This window comes from Micropterus salmoides, unplaced genomic scaffold, assembly GCF_014851395.1.
Source record: "Micropterus salmoides isolate LMB-PRFRI ecotype aquatic unplaced genomic scaffold, ASM1485139v1 Ms_hic_scaffold_4, whole genome shotgun sequence".
NCBI lineage: Eukaryota > Metazoa > Chordata > Actinopteri > Centrarchiformes > Centrarchidae > Micropterus > Micropterus salmoides.
Genome location: NW_024043372.1, coordinates 17164878 through 17192824, shown reverse-complemented (window position 1 = coordinate 17192824; position 27947 = coordinate 17164878). Strand labels below are relative to the sequence as shown.

Sequence of the window (27947 nt, the reverse complement as noted above, 5' to 3'; positions counted from 1 at the left end):
TTTTTCTTTACCAAGTATTCTATGCTGTATGTGCTATGGTCTTTAGGATTTGGTAGTCAGTCAATAATTTTGTGTATCAAAAACATTAACTAACTTAGACATGGTATAATATTAAACCAGTACTACTAATACTCTTTTTTTACCTATTACATACATTGTTAATTATGAGTCTTATGCTATACTGGGTTTTCAACAAAGTGTAAAGTCAAGGCAACATCACTGTGAGTGGATCTTAACTTCTAGCAGAGTGATCAATAAGAGAAAGCAGGGTGTGTTTGTGTGTGTGAGTAAGAAACAGCAAGAGAGAGGACTTTGTCTGTGACCTTGTTGATGTGTAAGTAACTGTAGCAGTCAAAAGGGTTGAAATCCAAACCATTCCCTGAGGTTCCCTGGCCAGCGTGTGACACTATCCCATTTGTGTGTGTGTGTGTGTGTGTGTGTGTGTGTGTGTGTATGAGACATCTGACAAGGTCTTTTAATATTTAAACGTCGCTAATGGCTGCACTGCTCTCTCACATTGTGTTTGTTGTAATCATTTGTCTTTTGGTTTGATCTTTTCTGTCACCTCCATGTTTCTTTTTTTCCCACACAGACACAGACCATTTTAATAAATAAGTAACCGTTTAAGTCATTATCAAGGAAGTATTCAAAAGAGGTTCTGAAAATTGTCGTTACCTGCAGCCACAGTTTGAACAGTGAACAGAAAAAGTTTGAGAACCACTGCAGTATGATAAGAACATTTTAAAAATTAGTATTTAAACTCCTGAGAAAACAAATTTGCTCAACCCTGTTAATTCAAACAACACATTAGTAATGAAATTAATCTACTTTTAAATCTGAAGAAAAATGAATATATATACACACCTCTAACAGGCTGTCCCATATAATTAGTAGGCCGCGACGTCTCTGTAGGACCACAATGATTCATTTATAATGGTATGTTGTGACACATTTTACCTTTAAAACTTACAGCTCCTGATATTTGGATTCTGTACTTGGCCATATTGCGATTTTGATAATATTTCGATTAATTGTTTAGCCATGCTATTGAGAGTCTGAGTCATTACCAGGCTGGTAACAGACTGAAAAGAAACTGATCATAAATAATGTATCTACTCCCATTGTTTGTATTTATTGATAATATATCAGCCTGAACGGTCACAACAGCTAACAACAGCTTCCTGTAATGACGACACCCAGTCAGTGCAAATACAGACTCCTAGTCAACCACACAGAACACAGAGAATGATGTTCTATTAAATTACATGTAAACGGATGCTGCCACAAAATGGGCTTTAGTCTGGAAGGCTTGATTTTTTCCCTCATCAGAATATATTATAGTATAACTGACTTTGGCATTTATTGACTCTTAATATTGTCCAAACCTCTTAGTTGTCAAATTAAATAAAAACAGTATGAATCAGGATAGTGTCAGTGTCACATGTACTGCAATGACATTAAGAATAATAGTATTGATGTGTTCTTGAGTTAGAAATGTCTAATACAAAATACACTAAAATGAGATTGTACAGGGCAAGAAATAAACGTAACCACAAGCCATTTTGGAAGTACCAAATGAGAAATAGCCCTTGAAGGAATAACATTTTTAGTCCTTTTTGTTTGTCAGGGTCACATTTCAGCACTATATAAGGTAATTCATAAGACACAATAATCACAGGAATTTGTAGCACTTTGACATTACTAGCATCCGTTTGAACATAACACCTCATTACTCCTTACTGCGGTTTTCAATTCTGATAATTTGTTGTCATCAACATTTTCAAAACTCACCTGTAGTTTAGTAAAATATCTCTACATTCTATTGCATTAGAAGATGTAGTCATAAGTTAAGCGCGGATTAATATTTCATGAGGTCAAAAAGATGGGGGGGTATTTGCAGGAATAAGTAGGTGTTTCTTGCCCTTCATGTGAGATATGAATGTAGCTTTGGGCCACACTGCAGACTTCAAAGGAAGGATATGCAGGGAGGAAAAAAGCCAGCTGCAGTGGCAGCATGAAATACTGAGGGGGATCTGCGCATGTGTTTCTTACATGTGTATTTTTAAGCCAGTAGACACACATGCAGGCAAATGTGTGTGCACTCTTGTTTCAATTAGTCTTTTTTGTGTTAATGTGAGCACACAGACTTACCTGTGTGTGTAGATTTGTGTGGATGTACCCTATTAGCCTATGAGATGACCCCGCTTTTACATTATTTCATAAGTCTTCATGAGAGTTTTGTTTGGGCAAGCCATAGGGCAAATTTTATATATTAGGTGTACTACTGGTAAAGATCTACGAATATCAAAATCAGTATCTTGTTCAAACCTTTTCTTACTTATAGACATGTACTGTAGCCTCTTGCAAGTTTTGGACCTTATTTGGTTAAGGCAATCCTTGGTCTTAAAATTTAGAAAGATCTAGATGACCACATAGTGCTATAAAAAAGCACTGAAGACTTTTAAACTACAAAATCAACTGAAATATGGGCCATCTTGGTGGCTTAAGAGGTTGTTGCAGTTATTTGAAATACCTCTTAACCTCCTGTCTGCATAAAATGCCAAAAATAGATGCCAAATAATTAAATATATAAAAAATCAATTGAAATACAAGCAATGGGGCTTTCCAAAAGTTTAAGCCAGAGAAAACTCATTTTTACATTGGTTCACAATCAAAACCAAGCTTGCCGACACGATGTAAACATTTCCTGGTGAAGTCTAAACAGTGTGCTGATGCTTATTCATTAGTGATTCTTGCATGTTAGTTGTGTTAGGGAAATAAGAGGCTATGTGGTATGTGACTGGCTGGTGTCCAGGATAAAAATAAATTTGTGTAAAAGGAGCAAAGGGGATGCATAAACAGCTGGATCTAAATGGGGCATCAAAGCAGATTTGCTGTATGATCGCTTTGGTTGTCTCCAGCTGTTCTGAACTTACCTGGCTGCGGAACACAGTTGAATGCGAGTTAAAGGGCGGCTGAGCTGCGGAGCTGGCTGGTGGTGCCTGCGAGCTGGAAGTAGTTCTATGCAGCAGACGGACTCCATCACTGTATTCAGCACCAGAGTCAAAATTGCTCTTCCACACCATTACCTGTAAGATGAATATAAAATAATGCTTCTTCCAAAATAATACACCAAAGTCAAATGAACAAGAATCGTCTGTGTGTGTGTGTGTGTGTATATATATATATATATATATATATTTTTTTTTTGCTTTCTCCTTTACAAGTTCATTGTCTAATAAATTGTCAGTATGTCCTTCTGTATCAATATCAGTAGTGTGAGGTAGGCACATGATATGGACCTTTGGCTACCAAGACACCAGCAAGCCATTCCATATACCTTCTATATCTGGCTCAATGTTTTAGTATCAGTTAGAAGAATAAGTCATCACCTGTTCATCAGAACCTCCAGAGGCAAAGTACTCTCCTGTCCTGGAAAAGGCCACACAGGTCACTGGACCCTGGAGTAAAGGAAAGACAAATGGAGAAATAAGGTGATAATACAGTAAAATCATATCCCAGGTTTGTCTTACCTGCAGTTGCCTTATGTTTCTTACAAAAGAGAAGCATCCTGAAACGAGGGCTGGGCGATAAAATGATAATAATTACTGCGATATAATTTTCCTCAATATAGATATAACAAATGTTCAATGTAATTAATCTGAATCACAAAACAGCACTTCAGTTTTCTATTAAGATATTTATTTTGTTGAGAAAAAGATAATCTTTCATCTATCATTATAATTGTTTTGAATGTTTTGTGAAATTATCCACTTTTTGGCATCAAGTGTTTTCACCCAGCCCTACCTGAAACTCTTTGCTGCAAGATGTTTGCTCAAGTCAATAAACCCGATGAACAGAAATACACAACAAGCATGGGCAGATCTATTCTTTGCAACTCTAGTTGAAATGTCATTAAGTGGGCTAAAACAATTAGTCAAATAATTGATTAGTTATTTGGTAAATGATTAATCATTTAAGTCCTTTTTCAAGCATAAACGACAACATTACCATTGTGAGACTGCATGTCTTTGTCTCATGTGTTAATAAACCAAATATCTGTAGGTTGGTCAGAAAAAAACAACATTGAGTTTTAGAAAATTGTGATGGGCCTTTTTTAAAAATCAATTTACAGACAAAATTATTAATTTACAAGTTTGTTCCAGCCTTAAAAAAATTAAACAATCTATGTAAAAATGGCGCCATCTATGTGTTGTATTCCTCCCATTCATTCTTTTTTAAACACTAAACATAGTAACTTTGAATAATATGAATGATTAAATATTCTTCTTCTGCCAAGCAATATAGCTTCAGTATAAGTGTGGGTGTTAATGTCCATAATAATGATAATAAACGTTACATAATTTGTATGTTGTGTTCATTAATTATTATTAGAATAATGTGGCTGTTGTTGTTGTAGCTGTAGTTGTTGTGGTGTGTTTGTAGCGCAGACAGACTCAGGTTTCAAAAAACAAGAAATCATGCTCTCTCTTGGTTTATTCTTTTCTCTAACTCACCATGCAAAAAGAATGGGGTCAATCATTACCGCCTGAGCCCTCTGACTGTGCTCAAAGAGAGAATGAAGAAGAGAACAAACCAAAAAAAAAAAAAAAAGCAAAGGGGAAATAAATGGACAGTGAGGAGAATAAAAGGAGCTGTGTCCTGTGGCTGGCACCCAGACAGGCTGGTTTGGGTGAGGAATGGTTTCCCAGAAGCACCTGAGAGCAGCAGACAGTGTCACTATGGCAACGCGGCGGCCTGACAGACAGCATGTTCTGTCTCCGCTCTGACTAATGCCTGCTGCCAGACTGGCACTTGCCATGGCCAGACACACACAGTCTGACGGGGCAATGAAGCTAACTGGCACATTTTATGTACTGAGAAATTAACAGGGGTTGCAGAGACTAGACAGGCCCCACATGGTGCTCTTTATGAAGTTATGACTAACATAAACAATCACACGCTTGTAATAGCTATATTCTGTACTGTTATTCCTTTTAAAATGTACCACTAAGAACATTTAGAAATCCATTACTTTTATGTATCACTCATCCACATGAAATACTGTTTCTTAGTCCGTGTTGCTATAAAACTGTAATTATGCGTATGAGTATGAACATCTCCAATTAGGAAAGGAGACATACATAGATTTAAAAAAAAGAATCAAAGAGCACTAGTATTAGCTCAGTACTCAGTTTATACTCAGTACTCAGCTTATACTTAAAATTAGAGCCCGAATGATTTATTGTTTTGCATATATTATCTGCCCATATAAGCACCTAGAGATATATATTTGCATCTGCGTTTAAAACAGCTGATACATGACTATCAAAAAAAGAAACAGAGAGTCAGATCCATCCCTCATGTCATGAGTGTTGCATAGTTTGCCCATCAGAGGGCGCTCTGCAACTTCCCTGTTAACAACACTACAGCGCTACAGAGCAAAACATCAGCTGACAGGAGTCTACTGGAGGTACGAAGAGTAGCTCCTGGTAGTTCTCACACTCAGTGTACACAGTGAGTTGGTCATTTGTCACGTCAATTACATAACTTAAAAATAAAAATAGCCCTAATCACCTCTCCTCTTACCAGACCATACTTCCTAACCCTCCCGTTTCTCACTGCCCTCTCCCAGGTCACAGCAGTGTGTTTAATGTTATGGTAGATGAGTAGTAGAGGCTTCGCTGCTGACAAACGTGATAGATTTATTTCTGAAACAGTTAGGTCCTCTCATTTCTCTCTAATTCATTACTTCTAAATATTCTTTAACAACACTTACAGCACCTAACGCTGTCCGTTGCTAAATTAGCCACAATGCTGGCTAATGCCATTTTATCAGTAGAGGTGCACTAACGTTAATGAGCAGACGTTAACGAGCAGTTAAACTGTATTTTTTAACGTATTCTAAATAGTCACTTGTCTCTCGTTACAGTTGGTACGTTGGAAATGAGAAGAGACATGTAAATAAACATGAGCTGAACAAGAATCTAACACGGCTTCCAGCCAAACAAGCTATCTAGCTCCTCTTTTGAACGTGCAACGTTAGTGTGAAATCTCAAAAGTTGCAGGTCGTCGTTGTAGACAGTCACGTAGTATTAGATTCCTTCAACAGCACCGTTTCCTCTGGGTCACTGTATCATAGACGGCATGTTTTAGAGCCAGGTGGGAGCTGGCCCCCATCTTCACTCAGATTTTCAACAAATCACTGGAGCTGTGTGAAGTTCTCTCCTGTTTCAAACGCTCCACAGTCATCCCGGTCCCAAAAAAACCCCTCCATCTCTGGACTAAATGACTACAGGCCCGTCGCCCTGACATCTGTAGTCATGAAGTCTTTTGAAAGACTGGTGTTGGCCCACCTGAAGGACATTACAGGCCCCCTGCTGGACCCCCTGCAGTTTGCCTACAGGGCTAACAGGTCAGTGGATGATGCTGTCAACTTGGGTCTGCATCACATCCTGCAACACCTCGACTCTCCAGGGACATATGCAAGGATCCTGTTCGCGGACTTCAGCTCGGCATTCAACACCATCATCCCGGACATCCTCGGCACCAAACTCACCCAGCTCACTGTGCCAGCTTCCACTGACAGGAGTCAGCAGGTGAGGCTGGGAAACATCACATCCAGCACCTGGACTATCAGCACTGGCGCCCCCCCAGGGGTGTATGCCGTCCCCACTGCTCTTCTCCCTCTACACCAACGACTGCACCACAGGAGACCCATCTGTCAGACTCCTGAAGTTCGCTGACGACACAACGGTCAAAGGCCTCATCCGGGAAGGTGATGAGTCGGCCTACAGACGGGAGGTTGATCAGGTGGCTCTCTGGTGCGGCCAGAGCAACCTGGAGCTTAACACGCTCAAAACTGTGGAGATGATCGTGGACGTCAGGAGGAGCCCCCCCACTCTGCCCCCCATCACCACACTCAACAGGCTTTTGTCTGCTGTGGAATCCTTTAGGTTTCTGGGTTCCACTAAATCCCAGGACCTGAAGTGGGAGCCCAACACTGACACCATTATCAAGAAGGCCCAGCAAAGGACGTACTTCCTGCGTCAGCTCAGGAAGCTCAACCTGCCTAAGGACCTGCTGATCCAGTTTTACACAGCCATCATCCAGTCTGTTCTCTGCACCTCCATCACTGTCTGGTTTGGATCTGCCACCAAAAAGGACAGGAGCAGACTACAACGGACAGACAGGACTGCAGAAAAAATCATTGGTGCCAACCTGCCCTCCATTCAGGACTTATACATTTACAGAGTCAGGAAACGGCAGGAAACATCACTGCAGATCCATCTCACCCCGGACACAATCTGTTCCAGCTCCTCCCCTCTGGTAGGCGCTACAGAGCACTGTATGCCAAAACCAACAGACACAGAAGCAGTTTCTTCCCACAAGCCATCACTCTGATGAACAGCTGATTTCTGACTCAGTGTCAGGAACATAAGGTCATAGGTCTTATTTATTTTTTCCAGCATCCTTTGCACTATGTTCCATCACACTGTATGTGTACCTGTATATCATGTCCACCTTCAACATGTACATGAGAATAATAGTTTACTCTTGCATCCTTTGCACTCTGATCACTGCACTATTTGTCAATATGTCTAAATTGTTTTGTTCATAGTGTGTATGTTAGGGTTGTCTATACTGTAGTTTGTGTCTGATTTTATTTTATTATTGTATTTTTGTACAAGTAAGCACATCGTGAGCAATGTACAATCCTGAGTCGAATTCCTCGTATGTGTACACATACCTGGCAATAAAGCGGATTTTGATTCTGAGGTAGTGGTTAGGAAATGGTTTCTCGTAGCTTTGGCTAGAATTAACAGAGTGCTGGTAAAGGGATAAACTAGATGTGAATATGCTACATAGCAGAAAACAGTCATTGCGGCAGATCTAAGGTAATAACTATTTTATTTAATACTTTTCTTTGCCAATGTAGGAGAGCCTTGTATATCATTAATATTATAGCATTGACCTGAGATTTGATAAATGGTAGTAGTAGTATATTTATATATGTATATTTATTTTTTATAGTTTCTGTTTCGCTGGTCCCCACAATACATACACTATTTAATTTAATGTTCACTAGTAGTACTCCATAATTTATAACAAATCAGATATTTGTAAAATGTTTTCTGTTGTTTTAATATATTTTGCTGTACTTTAACAATAAAAAAAAGTTTCTTTTTAAACTGCATTATGTCATGGTATCTTGGTGAGGTCTCAACATAACATATATTAGGGATAATCTTTGTTTCTGTAATGCGTTTCTTAAAATAAGGGGGAAACAAAATATCAGCAGATATATCAGCATATCGGATTTTAAAATCCTCAAATATCGAAATTGGCATCGGACTTCAAAATACCATATCGGTCGGCCTCTTCTTTAAATATCACAAATGATATTGGGGCAAAAATGGGATAAACGCATCACTACACTTCTGGTATTAGGACATCAAAATATGCATTTCAGTCAATAAAATCTGATCACATATTTGAGATGTTTACAGTAAACCCTGCAAGTATACATCTGTCCTTTAACTGGCATTAGCATTAGCACCAGTAATGTGATGAGGGTCTATATTCAGGTGTCGGCTTGTAACCACACATCATCAACATCAATGATGTGTGTGCTGACAAAGGCTCAAACACTCTACATAGACGAATCCGGCGGCTGACTTATGTGTTGTGCACATGAATGTGGAAGTCTCAAAACACTAATTCAAAATTGTTTCTGACACAGGCTTTAGGAATAACACTGTCCAACCTCCACAGTAATTTGAAAGTGCAGTGTGGAGTAACTAATTAACCCCAGCAGGAGTTAAGAACAAATGTATGATTAAAAATCATCAAATTCCAGGATTTCTTGCATTGTAACGAGAAGGAATCTATCATTTCAATGTTCAGCGTGTAATATTGAGGAGGCTCCATTGACAGAAATGCGATATAATATCCATTAAGACCTTACATAATAAACTGTGTTTTTTGTTACCTTAGAATGAACCATTTCTATCTACATACACTGCGGGTCCCCTTACATGGAATTCGCAATGTTACGCCGCTATGTTTCTACAGAGCATGTTTCATCACTATGTTGAATTCGGAAGAAGAAGAAAAGAAGAAGTAACTTTAGTAATAGCAGTAGTAGTACTTGACTGGTTTGTTAGAAATAAGAAAAGAAAAGAACTTTGGACAAATCGAGGCCCACACATATTATTTAGCACAAGAGCTGACAGAGCATGTCGGCCACCGTAACTTCACCTGCGCACTTGGAAAGGGAGGGGTGAGCGTTGACTGATGGTGTAACGAATAATCTAATTGCAATTGCTATCACGATGTCGTCATGTGCGATTACATAACCACAAAAAGGGTGCGATTTAATAAAACAGAAAAAGTGTGTGTGATGCTCTCTTCTCTGTGAGCGCTGCAGTCTGCTCATTATCTTCGCCCACACCGGGCTCTCGCATGTGCCTCTAAAACAGATAATGTTACATGCAATCAGAGAAAATATTTATGAGCAGTGTGCGAGTAATGTTTAAGAAAACAACCTACCATAACCCCCCTCCCCGCCCCTAATCGTTCACAAGATAGTCGGACTCGCCACCGGAGAACCGAGAGGAATGCCGGTGACACGATAACAGTTGCTCTGTAACAGAGACAGAGACGCCAGCAGCGGCTGAAGCGGTGAGACAGAAGAACATAGGGAGAAGTAAAGAAAGGTTTAAGTTTGGCTCGCGGGTCATTTAACGTTATCTGTATCGGTGCCTTTTGTTGTTTAACATGTTTTCATAAAGCAGACATGCTAGTCAGTGTCACCGATCACGGCCTGGATGGGGCGGGATAATAAAAAAAGTTTGATGTACTACAGCAAACTTTACAATGTTGAACAATATGATTATTGATAGGTTAGTACTTAACTTTAACAAATTAAAGCCATTTTATAATAATTATGTTAAAAAATCAACCCACAGAAATGAAACAGATGTAACTGTAAACTAGTGGTAAAATAGTATACTATTATATGAAATTATATTGAATATAGTAATTAAAATATTAACGTTATACTAAGAGAATACTATTAACTGAACATTATACTCTATATAATGTTATGATATTATACTAATACACTCACGTATGCTAGTTCCTCCTCCAGGTTGTGGATAAAGTCTCTGCAGTGGACAGATGTACTGTAGATTTAACCAGCCAATATTTGCTCCTTCTTTTTTCAAGTTGAGAAATACAAATTTCATAATGTAAGTATTTGTGCATTTGACTTGATAATCAAGCAAGTAGACTCAGTACCATTTGTTCCATTATAATCAGACAAAATTCTGAAGTCTTGTCTCATTCTCATCTTTTGATCTTAAACCCAAATCAGGGTATATACAGGAATCTTGAAGTAAAATTCAATACCTTGTACTACCTAAAGTTGGAAGAACAACTTCACAAGTCGGGAAATGGGACCATCCGAGGAACACGTGAATGCACCGTGAGCCGCTGGTTGCAATTCGCAATCCTCACCACTAGGGTTGGGCCGATAGACGATGCCATCATCCATCGGCGACGGCTGACAGATGGTGAGAGGGGGTTGTAGCCAATTCTGTGGTCTGGTCGCTGCCATACCAACCACTGGTCGCTACCACTAGGGGCGCTAAAGATACTGGTCGCTGCCACACCGACCACTGGTCGCTACCACTAGGGGCGCTAAAGATACTGGTCACTGCCACACAGACCACTGGTCGCTGCCTTGCTGCCAGGCTGCCACACTGACCACTGATTGCTGCCTTGCTGCCAGGCTGCCAGGCTGCCACACTGACCACTGATCGCTGCCTTGCTGCCAGGCTGCCAGGCTGCCACACCGACCACTGGTCGCTGCCTTGCTGCCAGGCTGCCAGGCTGCCACACCGACCACTGGTCGCTGCCTTGCTGCCAGGCTGCCAGGCTGCCACACCGACCACTGGTCGCTGCCTTGCTGCCAGGCTGCCACACAGACCACTGGTCGCTGCCTTGCTGCCAGGCTGCCAGGCTGCCACACCGACCACTGGTCGCTGCCTTGCTGCCAGGCTGCCAGGCTGCCACACCGACCACTGGTCGCTGCCTTGCTGCCAGGCTGCCACACAGACCACTGGTCACTGCCTTGCTGCCACACAGACCACTGGTCACTACCACAGTCTATAAGGGAAGGGAATTATACCTACCATAAAGGGCGAAATTGAGCAATAGTCTTTGGTGGCATTTTTCAAGCTATTGAAACTCAAACTTTGTTGCAATATCGCAGTAGTGGACTGCTGTGTGTGTGTTTGTGCGTGTGGGCATGAGAAGAGGCTCCACACTGCTGCCACACTGGTCGGTGTGACGTCGCTGCCACTTGGGGCGCTAAAGACAGTGGTCACAGCCACACTGACCACTGGTTGCAGTTGGTTATATCTACTGTAATACATCTTTATCATAATTCTTTGTTAAAATATTATGGATTATGCCTATTCTTATTGTTGCACTATATATTGCAGTTTGTGTGGTTATACCTACAGTAATAGCCTACATCTATCTATCTTTAGTCCTTGCCTATAACAAGGCCTGTGTTATCACCTGTGAATGAAAGTGTGTGTGTGTGTACATCTTTCTATATCACAATACTTTGTAAAATATACTCTATTATATCTTACTGATGCACTGTAGGTGTATAGTATATTGCAGTTTGTGTGGTTGTAGCCAATCTACAGTAGGCGAATACATCTATCTAGATCACAATACTTTGATAAATATAGCCTACAATATTATCGATTATGCCTATATTCTTATTGGTGCACTGTATATTGCATTGGTTAACCTGCAGTAATAAATCTCTCTATCTTTGGTTCTTGCCTACAAGAAGAAGGCCAGTGTTGTCACCTGTGAAGGAAAACACTACTTGTTAGTTGAATCCAAGTTAGACTGATTTTAACAATAAGAATATAGTTAATCAAAAATTAGTAGGCTATATTTAACAAAGTATTATGATCTAGATATATTTGTTACTGTAGATAGGCTATAACCACACAAACCGCAATATGTAGTGCAACAATAAGAGTAGGCATAATCGCTAACATAGTATATTTAACAAAGAATTATGATAAAGATGTATTACATAGTAGATACAACCAACTGCAACCAGTGGTCAGTGTGGCAGCGACCACTATCTTCAGCACCCCTAGTGGCAGCGACCACACCGACCGGTATGGCAGCGACAACCGTCTTTAGCGCCCCTAGTGGCAGTGACCACACCGACCAGTGTGGCAGCGACCACCGTCTTTAGCGCCCCTAGTGGCAGCGACCACAACAACCAGTGTGGCAGCAGTGGTCGGTGTGGCAGCGAGGAGTGGTCTGTGTGGCAGCAAACCAGGACTGTGGAGCCTCGTCTCATGCCCTCTCTCGCCAAATTAAAAGATCAAGTCTGGTTCGCAATGTCTTCGCACCAAATACCAAAGTATAAATACTTGAATTGAATAACGGCAACCATGCGAATAAAATACTATCTATTCATTTCCAGGCCATTTTATCAACTTAGTTAGCCATTTAACTTTGGAAAGTATTGTTTAAGATTTCAAAACTTAAAACCTCCAGACCTCAATTTTTTATGTTGCATAGGGTATCTTTCCCTAAATAATGACATTTGTTCCTCCAAATGAAATTAAATAAGATCTTATCTAATTCTTTCTATAATTCAGTAGGCATTTCGGGGGATAAGGATACATAGATATGGATATTCCCTCAGTATTAGATAGTAGAACTCTACCATTCAGTGAAAGATGCCTCATCCACCACATGTTGAACCTTTTTCATTATTTGTTTAATCATAGGGCTGAAGTTTAGGTTATTGCATTGAGTTTTTCATTCTTATCACACCCAGGTATTTAACTGGGTTTATCACAGGGATACCATTAACTTCTGATAGTTCACATTCCTTAAGTGGTAGCCTAATAAACAGATTTGTTCAAGTTCATTCTTAAGCCTGATACAGTAGAAAATTCTTCAACACATCTAATTGCTTTGATCCATTCCTCTCTATTAGACAAAAAAATTGTATCATCTGCCATTTGAGATAATTTAAATGATCTAAGATCACTTTAGGTCTACTGTACTGTATAAAAACTGACCTTTTTTTAATACAGCCACAGTTTGTGTGACAAGGAACAGAAAAGAGCCTACCACAGAGACTGTGGTAGCGACCAGTGGTCTGTGTGGCAGAGACCAGTGGTCGGTGTGGCAGCGACCAGTATCTTTAGCGCCCCTAGTGGTAGCGCCCCTAGTGGTAGCGACCAGTGGTCTGTGTGGCAGCGACCAGTATCTTTAGCGCCCCTAGTGGTAGCGCCCCTAGTGGTAGCGACCAGTGGTCTGTGTGGCAGAGACCAGACCACAGAATTGGCTACAACCCCTGCTGCAGATGGTCGATGGTTGAGAAGGCATCGTGATTGTAAAACCCCGCCTGAAAATTTTTTTCACATAATACCACCATGTGAAAGCAGGTTTTAATCCCCACGAACATTATTATTAAACGTTTTAAATGTGCTTCGCACCCTCCTTGGAATTCTCTTCTCCCCACACTCAGACACACAAGACCTCAGTTAAGCACACCTGCTTGCCCAGACTCTCTCTGTCTCCCCAATCGCCCTTCTACTCCACTTTCTCCATCAGCAGTACATTTTATAAAGTTGCCTAAAAGACACACAACTCGTCTTTTTTCCGTATTTTTCCACCCGTGATCCGTTATCATGGCAACAGGTGAGCTGCTTGTGGGCTTGTTAATGGCGCAGCCTATCAAACAACCAAAACCAACATCTGCACCCTGCGTGTTCTCTGCTGCTTTACCTGGTCTGTGCTTGTAAAATTTCCACCGCGACTTGTAACGTCATAGGCTACCAAGTTTTTAATCAAGTAAAGTCTTACACACTGAACTTTTTAATAAAAAACCCGAACACATGATACTGTAGAGATCAGCGGTGTAGTGGCTCATTATCAACCATGTAGGCAGACCACTTCGTCTTCCGTCTCTGGTCGGTCCTCTATTGGCAAGCCGCGCAAAACGTGATTAATACATGATGTTTTAATAATAATGGCGATTTAGGTAAGTAGCCTAGATTTCACAGAGCAGAGACCTGTGGCTTTTACTTTCTCTTTTTATTCTAAGTCTCAGTTTGTTGTAAGAGCAGATGACGGCAACCCTCTGTTAAAATCAACTAAATATAAAGTTGGAAAGTTTAGGTTTACAACATTATAGCCTTCATTTTAATGGCATTTGATGGGTATATTTTCAACATATAACCAGGAATTCCTGGATAGATTTCTTGGCAAAAGCGCTTCTTCTCTCCAGTCACTTCCAATTCCTCTTTAACAGGGGCCATTGAGATGATGAACTAGTGGCAAGTTAAAATCATAGGTTGAGAGATGCGCTCTGGCCCAGACAGAGGCTGAGTTTCATGTCATTCAACATGCCCTCATTGAGTCAACATGCTCATGGGGGAATTCTCGTCGTCATCATAAGTATCGTTCCATTTGGGCTGAGGGAGCGAGTCAACAACGATGGTCACTCCAGAGGTGTATATCACCCACAATTAGGGCTGAACAATTTTGGAAAATAATCTAATTGCGATTTTTTTTGCCAATATTTTATATTTTATAATATATTTGCGATTTAATATGCAATTAATTTTTAAGCTCTTTACCTTCTGTATTATTCAAAACGGACAAGCAGTAAATCAGTGACCAACACAATATTAGATATATTAAACACACACTTTCTTGTAGGCCAGGCCTGTGTTATGATGAAATTAGGTGATGAATTATTATTATGAGCAATAGTGGAGAAAAGCACTCATTTTGAGGTTAAATTCAAAAGTTGGCCAAGAAAATAAAACCAAGTGATGCCTCTCCTGTTTAATAGATAAGCTCAGTAATTCTCCGACAACACCGGAGTTCCCCCGCAAACTCCGATGCAGAAGCAGCGCACTGGATGTAACTCACAGACTGGGCCTCTTTTGGACACTGTTACATAGATATTTCCTGAGCTGTCCGGTGGCTGTGTGTGTGACGCAGGCGCCGATCGCCACAATATGCTTACCTTACTACACGTGTGTTTCTGTTATGCATTTTTCCTGTCCACCAAAGCGCGGATGGCCCGACAATTTCACCCAAGTGACCACCCCCAAGTTACCCACGCGAGGCGGGTGCTACTTTCATTCCCTGTGTGACACTTCAGTTTCTGTAGTGTCAGCTTCAGTCAAGCTTAAGGCCATTATACAACAAGTCAAGGTTCAGCGTAATGTGCGAAGCTGATGCTTCCTCTGCAGACTGGTTTACTCTTGGGTGTCATGTGACCAGTGCTTAATTGCAGCCTTTGCGATAAGAAAATCTCGATTTATCATATCACGATAATATCGCAAATGCGATTAATCATTCAGCCCTACACACAATGCACTGCAGTTATGCATTTGGTGAAAGAAAATACATCCATGGTTAGTTGGCAGTAATGTAGATAAAACTCCTGCTTCATAGTTTGCTGAAAGTTTCTTAAGAAAATCTCATTGATAGCTTTATATTTTACTGATTGTTATATGACTGACTGAACTTCTTGATTCCTAACATTATCTGTAAACACATAAAAAAATTGCTGTTTTGCAAGATATCAAAAACCTGTAGAAATAGATAATCATGATACAGATCACAAACAGAAATGATAAAAACTGAAACTGATGCAGCTAATTACAATGTGCTGACGTATTGCCATTATCCATAAAAGACGCATTTGCCTCATTAAAATGAGTCTGCAGGGATGTAAAAAGCAGTACAACGCTAAGCTTACAACTGCTGGTTGATCCGTGATAGTTTGGGTTGAAAGTGTACAGGGGCAGGTGCGTTTCATTTAAATCCCCACGCTCATCCCCTGCCCACATTCCTGCTGCTCTCCAAGTGGCCTCTGAGTGATGTATGCTGTTACGTAATATTAAGGTCTGAGGGGAGGTGAATGAGGGGAAGTGGAACTACTAATGAAACACAGCCAGATGTTTCCTTATACTCAACTATTAAAAAAGAAACAGTTAATTATAACAAACAACAAACACATTGTGTGTATCCTTAAGGCCAAATAAATAATTTAAAAAAAAGTTTCAATCTGGTTTCAGGAAATAGCACAGCACTGAGACTGCCTTGCTTAAAGTCACCAATGACCTCTTAATGTCTGCTGATGATGGCATGTGCTCAGTCCTGGTACTCCTGGACCTTAGCGCTGCATTTGACAACACTGACCACAACATCATGTTAGACAGACTGAGGCACTGGGTGGGGATCTCTTACTGCCTTAGAATGGTTTTCATCCTACCTGTCCAATAGGAGGTTCTGTGTGTCTGTAAACAACTGTGTCTCTTCATTCTGTCCGGTTAAATATGGAGTGCCTCAGGGGTCGGTCTTAGGACCTATTTTGTTTTCCTTGTATTTGCTTCCCCTTGGACACATTATCCAGAAACATGGTGTCTCTTTTCATATTTATGCTGATGACACACGAATGTACTTGCCCGTCAGTTCAACAGACGCTGGAATGCTGTTGTTGAATGAAGTTAAAGCTGAACTTAGACAAAACAGTGATCCTGGTAATTGGGTCCCATCAGATGGCAGTCTGCTGGTTCCCTAGTGAATCACATTAAGCCATTTGCAAAGAATCTTGGTGTCCGGTCTGATAGTAATTTAAGTTTTGAGCAGCACACTACAAAGCTAGTGCAATTATGTTTTTAATCAGCTTAGAAATATATCAAAAATACGATCTATGTTAACTTTTAAGGACACTGAGACCATTTTACACGCCTTTATTTCATCATGCCTGGATTACAGCAACAGCCTTTTTATTTGCTTAACCCAAAAATCTATTGATCCGCTCCAGACTGTCCAGAACTCAGCTGCCAGGCTTTTAACCAGAACAAAGAAATATGACCACATTACCCTGTTTTAGCTTCATTACACTGGCTCCCAGAATGTTTTAGACTTGACTTTAAAATTTTATTGATCACTTTTAAAGCTCTTCATGGCCTCTTGCCTTGTTATATTTCTGACCTTTTAGTCCCATACACACCAGCATGTACTTTGAAATCCTCGGGCAGAGGTCTGTTGTCTGTTCCAGAGTCTCGACTGAAAACTAAAGGGGACAGAGCGTTTGCAGTCAGGGCCCCGAGGCTCTGGAACAGCCTGCCCGAGGAGATCAGGTCGGCTGAGTACAGCACATATTGGCCAAAAACTCCACAGGGTACTTTTAATAGAACAGCATGTACATTTTTTGTCTTGCCATACCTGCTTTTCAGCTTCTAAAATCAAGTCTCACCTGACAAAAAAATAATTTAAAAAAGAAAGTCAGTTGTAAGACAGAAAAGCAGAAAGTCAAATGAGCCTAAATCAGGCTGATTCAACCTAGCCAGGTAAGGTCCCCCTAAGGCGAGGTAAACAACACGTTTGTCAGACCAAACAGAAAAAAAAAACCCACATACAGTACATGCACATAGGTCCATACACATGCGGAAATGTAAGCAGACACATAAACCTACACATCCACAGCAAACAGATGGGGGTCTCTCCCATCTCAAGCTATGCGACTGGAGAGACAATTAACACCCTGAGCGCTCCCAGCACCAACAGATTGGCAGAGTCACCACCGAGCCAAAAAAAACCTCAACCAAACAACAACAACAGAAATGGAGACAGAGTGCAGGAGATGACAAATTTGGAGGTGTGAAGAGAGAAGGGGGAAAACTGCTTTTTTTATCTTGACAAACAGAAGAGTGTTGGCAAACGGTTGAAGAGAAGCACAGGTGACACAAAGAGAATAAGAGACGAGCAACCTGTACAGAGGGATGGATAACCAGATGGACCACGTGTGGTACTGGCGAGCCACCGATTTCCACAACTAGCCAGCAAGCCAGTCCATCAGCTGTTCAAACAAACAGATACAGTCACCGAGCCATCCGGCCAACTAGTCCAGCAGGCCAAAGTGTGAGTACATGAGAGGAGAAAGGGAGGAGGTGGGGGGAAATAGAGAAGGACAAGGAGGAATATGAGGATGGTAATGATGGTGGCGATGCTAAAACATCCCCAGAACACACAGTTTTACAGTTGGAGAAAAAGGACGGGATGGAAACAGAGAGGAGGAAGAGAAGAAGAGGATCCAGAGGAACAAAGGCAGAAACACAGTTCTGTTTCCTTCCAACAACCCTGAGATGAGTCATCATGAGTGGGCCGCCCGCTCGCATGGCAAGTACTAAAATACTCCACATACAAAAAAAGGCATAAAACACACACACACACACACACACACACACACACACACACACACACACACACTTCAGACAATCAGACATGCACAAAGGACATGTTAAACACACTCACACCTCCGTCCCCTCTTTCACACACACACACACACACACACACACACACTCAAAACAGCAGAGCAGGCCCAAAACCATCGTGATCCTGAATGGGTAAACTGCACAGTTCGGCCTGCAGGATATCTAAACGGTAGTCATGTGTCATCTGCGTGTGTCTACCTGGTGTCCGTGCAACGTATACAGTAGCTTGCCCTCTACAAGGTCCAGTATCTTCATTGTGGAATCGCTGGACGCAGTGATGAGGAAATTACCAGCCGGGTGGAAAGACACAGTGTTCACCACACCACTGTGAACTGGAAAACACACACACACACACACACACACACACACACACACACACACACACACACACACTTTTGAAAAGACTAGAAGAATCATGTTACTATAATTCAAACTGAAGTGTATCCTTGAGCAAGTCAAGACATAAAGTTAAAATCTTGTTCTTCATCAGGCTTTACTGTATTTAGCAGCTTTACAGATTCACATTTTTTACTGGTTAAATAAAAATAATAATTAAAAAAAACAACAACAACAACAAAAAAACTTACTGATGATCAAAATCATGATGACAATAACAATGGCAAAATGTAAAGTTATTCTTATCTTATTTAGACAGAGACAAAATTCCAGAGCTGCAACAATTAATCAATTAGTTGTTAACTATTAAATTAATCCAACTATTTTGATAATTGATTAATCGGTTTGAGTAATTTTTTTAAGAAAAAAAAGTCGGAATTCTCTGATACCAGCTTCTTAAAAGGTTCAGTGTGTAAGTTTTAGTGGCATCTAGTGGCGAGGGTTGAGAATTGCAACCAGCAGCTCACTGTGCATTTACGTGTTCCTCGGATGGTCCCATTTCCCGACTTGTGAAGTCATTCTTCCGACTTCATTGTGTGTTCATGTGCTCTTAAGTGAGAATGTGGATTCAACATGGCCGCTACTACAAAGATGTGTTGGATTAGCATTATCAGAGCAATTTAATTTGTCAATCCAAAAACAAAAAGAGTTTCAACATATGGTCCTCTTTTAATACCTTTACATATTATAGACTACCCCTGACAAAGTTTTATTAATATTGGGGTCTTCTTATATATTTGTATACTGTCCTGTAAACTTCTGTATGTCCCATGTACACTTTATTCCTATTTTTGCAATAAAGATTTAAGGAAGAAAGAAAATTCTGATTATTCCAACACATGAATGCACCATCAGTCACTGCTCACCACTCCTTTGCAAGCAAGCAGAAGAAGCTACAGTAGTCAACACGCTCTGTTGGCCCTTGTGCTAAATAATACATGTGGGCCTCCATTTGTCCAAATTTCACTTGTCTTCGTACTTCTAACAAACCAGACTACTACTACTACTACTACTACTACTACTACTACTACTACTACTTCTTATATGTATTCAACGTAGTAATGAAACGCGCTCTGTAGAGCAGTTTGTCCGCTTGGGCTTCTGTAGAAATATGGCGGCGCAACATGGAAACTTCCAGGTAAGGGCACCTGCGGTGTATGTATATAGAAATGGCTCATTCTAACGTAATACAAACATAACGGTTCATTATGTAAGGTCTATATGCCACTGAAAACTTATATTGCATTTCTATCAATAGATCACCCTAAATATTACGCACTGAACCTTTAAATGTAAACATTTTCTGGTTTCTTTACTCCTCTATGACAGTTAACTAAATATCTTTACGTTGCGGACAAAACAAGACAAAATCTTGGGGCTTTGGGAAACACTGATCAACATTTTGCATCATTTTATAGGCCAAACAACTGATTGATTAATTGAGAAAAATCGACAGATTAATTGACAGTGAAAATAATTGTCAGTTGCAGCCCTACAAAATATTATTATTATTATTTTATAAAAGCCCTAAAGGGCAGTTTAGAGTTCGGTGTCTTGCTCAAGGTTACCTGAATCCCACTGAAGTGTACTGCTGCTTTACACTACAATGCCTCAGTTGCTGTGTAACTTGGCGTAAAATCTTAGAATGGCGTAAAATCAGGATTGCATTAGTACAAATCATCACACCAAGTATAGTAGCCTATAGCAACTAATCAAAACTTCCCTAAACTTGAAATTAGTCCACCATGTGTTGATTGGTTTTCTTGACTGGAACAAAATGAAGATAGCAGACATTCGACAAGCGACATGGTCCCTCTGCTGGCTGCAAGATGCTATGTCACATATAAGGTAAACTGGTACCACAGCTGCAAAAAGATGCCGAAAAACTGCATCCAACTATACCGTGAGCAGGGGGAATGTATTCGTTTGGGTATGGCTGAGGTTCACACAAGGATAGTGAAAAAGGTAAATACTCCAATAAACACAAAACCAAGGTAAGATGATTCTAAAAGTCTAAACATACTACCAATTTCCAATAATTCCCATGGGTATCTAACATTAGCCACCCCACATTTTAACCACCATTTTACACTTAAGGCTGGCACAATTGGTAATTAACTACATTATGTGAAGTGAAGCACAGTGGAAAGGGGAAGAAAACGAGAGGAGAGAAGAGGAGAGGCTTTTATCTTCATGCCCTGTCTCCTCAGACAGATGTGATTATCCATTATTAGATCTCACAACTCAAATCCATTTAAGAGAGCTGATTAGAACAATCAGACCAACTGGCCGTCTGAACAGAGGCATCAACATTTGGTTTATTGAATATGCAAGAAATCATTAATCTTGATTACCACTCTAATCGTGATGCTTTAAAGCTTAATTTTATCTTGGTGTTATTTCAGTTATTTGTAAAGCTCAGCTACATTTTCGCTGTGTTTAAAAGGTGAGGCTTCACTTTAGCTGTACTGGGAGTGGATGACAGTTTGCCATATAAGACTAAGACATTTTTCTCCCGAACACAAACACTGGCCTGTGGTCTTGCCTTTACTGTGTTAGGGGACCAGCATATTATACAGCCTGTAAAACGCACCTGTGTTATTCAAGTATAAAATTTACATTATTTACATTAATGTCACAGCTATAAGACATCAAGGCTTGCTAAACTGTCTTGCAGCGTGTAGTAAATGCTTCTATAAGTATGTATTTAGGATTGATGTGATTGTAATTTATTAATGCAAATAATGGCTTTGCATCAAAGCTACAAATATGCAGTGATTGAATGTAAATTGTGGTTATTACAATAATCTTCAAATGACTTTATTGTATACTAAATACTTCCTTTATACAGTGTCTTTACCTTGGTAGTGCTGTAGCATCTTATGGGATCTGATGTCCCACACCTTGACAGAATTGTCAGTACTGGCTGCAGCGATGCATGTTCCACTGGGATGGAAATCTACATGGTTTGCATAACTTCGGAGAAAGAAAACATGACATTTACAGAGGGTCTTTGGACAAGATTTTACAGTACTTAAAATGCATTACTCTGGCAGGTTAATACTAACTAACACAAAACTTTTATTCTAAAATATTACTTGGAAACACGCACAGAGAACATTTTTGATTTTGATTATCATCACAGAGTACGGTCTAGACCTGCTCTTTTATGAAAAGCGCTGTGAGATAACTGTTGTTGTGATTTGGCGCTATATAAATAAAATTGAATTGAATTGAATTGAATTGATTTTGTTTTGTTTTTTTACACAATTAACACAATTAAAAGTCACCTTTTTGTTAGTTGTTGTTGTTTAAACACCAGTGTAAATACAAGTCTATTTTTCTATATAAAAAAAAAATAATTACACACACTAGTAGAAATAATGCTCTGGATTATGAATCCTAAACATTTATAAAAATATCAAAGGAAACACTGACAGAAAAGAAATTTGGCTCCTGCTTGTTCTCACACAGACACACATTAGAGCATTTCTTATCCGCATTTCTCCTCATGCATCATTCTGGTTTCAAGTGCTCACCCAGCATGTTCATAGAAAGAATGAATACACTCTCTGCTGTTTTTGTCCCACAGCTTTATTGTCTTATCATCACTGGACGACACAATCAAACGATCGTCTGGAGAAAACCTGCAAGAAATGTATTAGAAACTGTAGATCAAAAACTGGCCGCAATCTGTGTCTTCAGCTTCAATTTTACTAATGACATGTATTCATTAAAGCTGTGAATCTATTCAGAAATGTATAGAATCTAGGTATATATTAATGTAAATACAAAAATACAACTAACAATATAATAAGTAGGAATATCTGAAGGAGCAAATGATATACGGTATAACTGCGAAACCTTTATGTATGTTTGCATCTTACTTGGCACAGCGGACCCAGTTGATGTGCTGGTTGAGAGAGAACAGAAACTTTTGCCTGTGGACAGTCCAGATTTTTATGGTCTTGTCGTCAGAAGCTGTGACCAGAGTCTGTCCGTCCCCAGAAAAGTTAACACTGCGCACGGTGGCAGTGTGAGCCCTGAAAGCTGTTGACTCAGCCTTCCTGTACACACACAGCAAGACAACACTAAAGTTAAAAACAAACAATCAAAAAGCCAGTGGGTGTTCAGAAATGTGTGCCTTCTTCTGTGCTGGCAGAAGCAGTAGGTTCGCTACAACTGTCTTCTTTTGTTTGTTTTTATCGGTCAGCGTCACAGGCCTTTGTGGTAGCATTCTAGTGGCATACACAAATAATGAAAGATAATAGAGATGTACTAAAAAACACAAAGGTGAATAACTTCAAAACTCACATGCTGGGCACCCAGAGACGTACAGTCTTGTCTCTGGAGGCCGAGGCCACCAGGTGGCCAGAGGGGGAAAACTGCACAGAAGTGACAGCATCTTTGTGTCCATCAAAACGATACGCTCGCATCTGAGGTTTCATGTGCCAGATCATCACACAGGAGTCCATAGAGCCAGTGGCTGAAAGAGGAGAGACCACGGTTGAGAGAACTGAACACATTGTGTATGATTGTGAAAAACCTACCACACGTAAAATAAAATAAAACGACAATGATCTGGCCACACTCAGACAAACACAGACAAGACATGGAGTAACATGAAGTAGCAGTTACCTATCTGTTTTGTGTTGCAGCTGAAGTCAACACTAGCCACAGTCTCCCTGTGACCCCTGAAATGTCTCTCTAGAGTTGGATCAGACTGTATGGAGAGAGAGACAGATTACAGCAGCCATATATTAAACTTGTTACAAATCTTAAGCATTTATCTCCCTTGTCTATTATTTATCAAGAGTATAACGCCCAAAAACTGCTAATCTGCTTCATCAAGGAAGGTGTGGGTGTGTGATATGATTGACACTGGCCTGGCAACATGAGCAAACAACCCCATAATTGTCATATTTTGCTTAAAACTGATGGCATTCTCTGCAATGAATTATGTACAGCTGACTGTACTCTGTTTTCAATACAGCTTGTAGGCAAGTAAAGCAACCTTGGGGCATGTATAATACTGAAGTGTCATAAAAAATGCTACTGAGAATCCAGCTACTTACATTATGTAGCCACAATTATTAGGAGTTTTTTTGTGAAGTGTGTGTTCATTAAAACACATTTTTTCTATGAAGACGTGTCTGCTGTGAAAAAGGCCCATAACATCTATATCTGAACGTTTAAATTATCATTCCTGAACCTTGGGCATTAATATGCTACTATAACAGCCTCCACTCCCTCCACTCGCCAGACTAAAACATAAACAAAAAGGGGGACCGATTTTGAGTATATAGTGCATTTTCTGGAATTTCTGCTAAAAAGAAAAAAAGCAAAATCTAGAAAAACTACAGCCATGGGGTGGCGCTGTTTCACAGTGTACTAGTTAGACTAGACTCTAAAGCCTCTTTAAATCACATCCAGACAAACCAATAACTTAACACTTGTTTTGAGGCTAGAAGTAAAGCTGAATTCACTCATCACTGGCTGATTATGAGAAATTATCTGTCCGCTTAGTTTGTCTCCAGTTCACAGTAGTTTTTAAATAAACGATGCCAAACAAGTCAAAGACTTATGCCCTGCACTAAGTTTGTCAGGACACAGCTCCTAATATGTTCCACCGCAAACAATCTCTAACAGTCAAATTAGCTATTTTTCAAGTAATATGTTGGGGAAACTAACACTAATTCGGTAGATGCTGGGGTTTGAGTCTTTAAATCATATTCAATAATGCGGGATCAGCACGCATCGAGACAGGAACTCCTGCCTGAATACGCTTTTTCAGGGTGCCACGCGAGGACAGCCAGCTGAGTTACCAAGGAGACGCGAGCTGTGGTGCTAGTCACTGCTAGCCGTTGAACTACCGTTAGCCGTTACCAACGGTAGCCGTTAAGCTCGGAGGAAGAGTAGAGAGGACTTTCGGCGCCGCATGTTTTTGTGTAAGGGGGCGTTTGTAACATGGCAGAGCTGCACATTATAGGCCAGATCGTTGGGGCCAGTGGGTTCCCACAAAACAGTCTATTTTGCAAATGGGGAGTTCATACAGGAGGAGCGTGGCGTCTTCTGTCCGGGCTGAAGGAGGGTCAGACCCAGGTGGATATCCCCCAAACAGGAGACATGGCGTACTGGAGTCATCCGATTGATCTGCACTACGCGACTAAGGGACTCCAAGGCTGGCCAAAGCTTCACCTCCAAGTGTGGCACCAGGACTATTTCGGACGCTGCCAGCTGTACGGTTACGGGTACTGCCATGTCCCCTCTAGCCCTGGACACCACCGGATAAGCTGCGTGACCTGGAGGCCGATCGGCTCCTGGCAAGAGCAGTTGGCGCAAATGTTTGTCGGCGGAGGTCCCCAGCTCCGCACCCCGGATCTCGTATACAGCGGGGCGGACAGATACAGACTGCACACCGAGGCCATGGGAACCGTAGAGCTGGAGCTAGGCATTATCGTGAGACACTTCGACAAATATGGCGTCGAGAGTTAACACAGTGAAATGGAAAAGACTTTAGGGTATTCTGATGGATTATATATCGTGCAGGCGGAGGTCTGAGCACAGTTTTGTACTTTTTTATAAATTGCGTTTGTGTGTTTTTTTTCTATAACGTTACAAAGGTTTATGTAAATAAAGAAACTATCGTCTTAACGAAGTTGGTTCCTTGTTGATTTGTTGAAGCCCCCGCCCCTCAAGGATAAACTGGTGCAGCTAATGGATGGAGATTAACCAGATCATTCACAAATAAGCCTCATTTAGCTTCATCCCACATTATTAACGAGAAAGTTCTTTTAAAATTGAATATTCAAATTGTTAAACTACACATAAATCCTATTTTACTGGCTTTTATTTTTAATTATATTCTGTGTATTTTGACATTGATTGTCATTCATAAGCAGCCCTTTGCTAATCTAAATTTGAATCTTTCACCTTCCTCAAAAACACAAACATGGGATTAACAGAAAAGATACAGACATAAAAGCCAGGCATGAATAATGGTGCTATAAAAACAAAACTGTACTTAAGTATTAAAACGTTCTACCAAGATAATTGACATGGTTAACAGTATATCAAGCTACTAATTAGATGAATCAAATGATTTGCTCAACATTCATACTGATGGCTCAGCAGGAATAGTTTACTGTGCATCCAGGACTTGGAAATGTTCCAATGGGGAGACGCCTAGCACTGTCTATGGCAATAAATAACAGACATTTACGTTAAGAACCTCCCTTTTCAGCACTATGCCAGTTTTCATGAATTTCAATCCATCCTACATCACAAGCTTTACATAGATTCATGTTATGTTGAGTAACTGCAATTCTGAAGGGCAAATAAAGTATCAGATCTGTAACTAAAACCTAAATATGACACCTCAGCAGCATACATGAAATGACACAAGAACTACTTTCAGTAGTTGTCACTTTACCACAGTGAAGCAATCTGTTACTTTTAAATTATTTAACATACAGCCTGCGTGAATTTCATGACGTCGGCTATGTTTATTACACAAGTGTGAATGTAAAGCTTGCAGGAAAAGCATGGTAGACAAAATAGTAATTAACTTTAACATTGTGTGACAATAAATTGTAAAAAACAATCACAGCAAGTAAGTTAAAAGGGTTTATTTTATGTCACAGTGGGTTGATTTCTTTGTCTGAGTTTTTAGTTGTTCTTAAGCTCTGAAATGAGTTATGCTGTAGACTTGACCCGTACAGCCTTGTAACATTACGTTCTAAAATACGCTTCCATATTTGTGAAGTGATTACCAATTGGTCCCAGCCTGATATTTTCTCCACCACAATCTCAATAAGACCAGATTATATAATATATGCTAAACTTTCATCTTAAAATCTATTTAGTTATGTCTGTAACTGTCTCTGATGCTTTATGTCCTTTTGTTATGTCGGTCTGTTTTTCCTTTCTATTTGCTCTTAACAGGTCACTCTTGTAAAATAGATCTTGATCCTTTAATTGTGTCTGGCTGTGTTTGTTCTCCTTTCTATCTGCTCTACCCAGGTCTCTTTTGCAAAAGGGATCTTGATCTCAATGATATTACCTGATTAATTACAGGTTATTATATAAATAAAGGAATAACTTTGGGAAGAATGGTGTTCATCCCTCCAATAGAGCTCCACAGACTTGACAAGGAGCACTGAAGCTGTTGTTTAGGCTCATGGTGGCCTGACTCACTTCATGTTGGTTTTTCCTTTAACTTGTTACCCATCTGTATATCGGGTAAATTATGTTAAAGCAACAGATATCATACAAAAGCACTTCTCTGTTGCTACAATTGTAAGTGAAGCTACAAACATGAAACGAACTTCCGGCTGAAGTAACAACGGCAAGTGCAGCTAATGTTACCAGTTACACTCACCAGTGCAGAAGTCATCTTTCTGATATCGCAGACAAAGATCTGATGCGAGCGGCTGTTCTGACCGTTAAAACCGTCCCTGTACTGTACTTCTTTATTACGGTGAAAGAGACAAACGATACTGTACTGTTGGCTCACCGGCGAGCGCTAGCTTACAACCATATTAGCTGGTAGTTGCTGACAACAACAAAGTTCAGTTTACGCGCCGCGATTGGGCGCTGAGCGTCCGGTCAGAATCCTTAAAGGGAAAGCTACCGTTAATAGCGTTTCTGTGTAGCTAAGCTTCGATGTCACAGATATGATACTGTACACGTATGATCCAATAAAATGCTATAAGCTGGGCGATCAAGAGTAAATTATTGATATGATATTAATCCATCTAGACATTCAAGTGAAAATGTTTATTTTAAGGTGTAATGACGCACCGTGACCGCCAGGTGTCAGCAGTGTAGCACGGTTAGAAGTCGTTTATTGAAATATCTCAAAGTAATTTTAAAAACAAAAATGGCATAGTACAATACAATAATGTTTTTTTCTCCCCAGACAACAAACAAGCATAATATAACTTTCACATATAAAACAATAAAGAGAAGAGAAACAGCAGGCTAATAAATGAATAATAAGATTTAAAACAACATTCTTCTCCAATGGTAATAAATAATGACACAGCTCCTTGTGAAATATGTAGAAATTCTGTTGTGTTTTCAGGAAACTATTGTGTAAAAAGTATTTTCCAAGAATAACATTTCTGTTATTGTAATTGCTAAGTCATGTGTTTCATCTTTTAACATCTTTTTATTTTTTCATCTTTT

At 40.1% G+C, this 27947-nt stretch overlaps 2 protein-coding genes across 3 annotated transcripts in view; one reads left to right on the top strand and one right to left on the bottom strand.

Moving 5' to 3' along the window:
* The window catches only part of poc1a (POC1 centriolar protein A), a 58638-nt gene extending 31316 nt beyond the window's left edge, over positions 1 to 27322 (bottom strand). The window contains exons 1-9 of one of the 2 annotated variants that reach the window (XM_038697491.1): positions 27139 to 27322; positions 23397 to 23481; positions 23073 to 23244; positions 22646 to 22825; positions 22298 to 22405; positions 21619 to 21734; positions 18561 to 18694; positions 3393 to 3461; positions 2937 to 3089 (exon numbers count right to left, since the gene is read on the bottom strand). In XM_038697491.1, the coding sequence (XP_038553419.1) occupies positions 2937 to 3089; positions 3393 to 3461; positions 18561 to 18694; positions 21619 to 21734; positions 22298 to 22405; positions 22646 to 22825; positions 23073 to 23244; positions 23397 to 23481; positions 27139 to 27153 (1032 nt within the window). In that variant the 5' untranslated portion in view covers positions 27154 to 27322. Of the gene's footprint in view, positions 1 to 2936; positions 3090 to 3392; positions 3462 to 18560; positions 18695 to 21618; positions 21735 to 22297; positions 22406 to 22645; positions 22826 to 23072; positions 23245 to 23396; positions 23482 to 27138 lie in introns of those variants that run through there. The other variant, XM_038697492.1, reaches the window with a different exon arrangement.
* b9d2 (B9 domain containing 2) lies at positions 24560 to 25416 on the top strand. Its single transcript, XM_038697493.1, has one exon. It carries the CDS (start codon positions 24726 to 24728, stop codon positions 25251 to 25253), a length of 528 nt encoding a protein of 175 aa, XP_038553421.1. The 5' UTR covers positions 24560 to 24725; the 3' UTR covers positions 25254 to 25416.
* Positions 27323 to 27947: the final 625 nt, after the last annotated feature.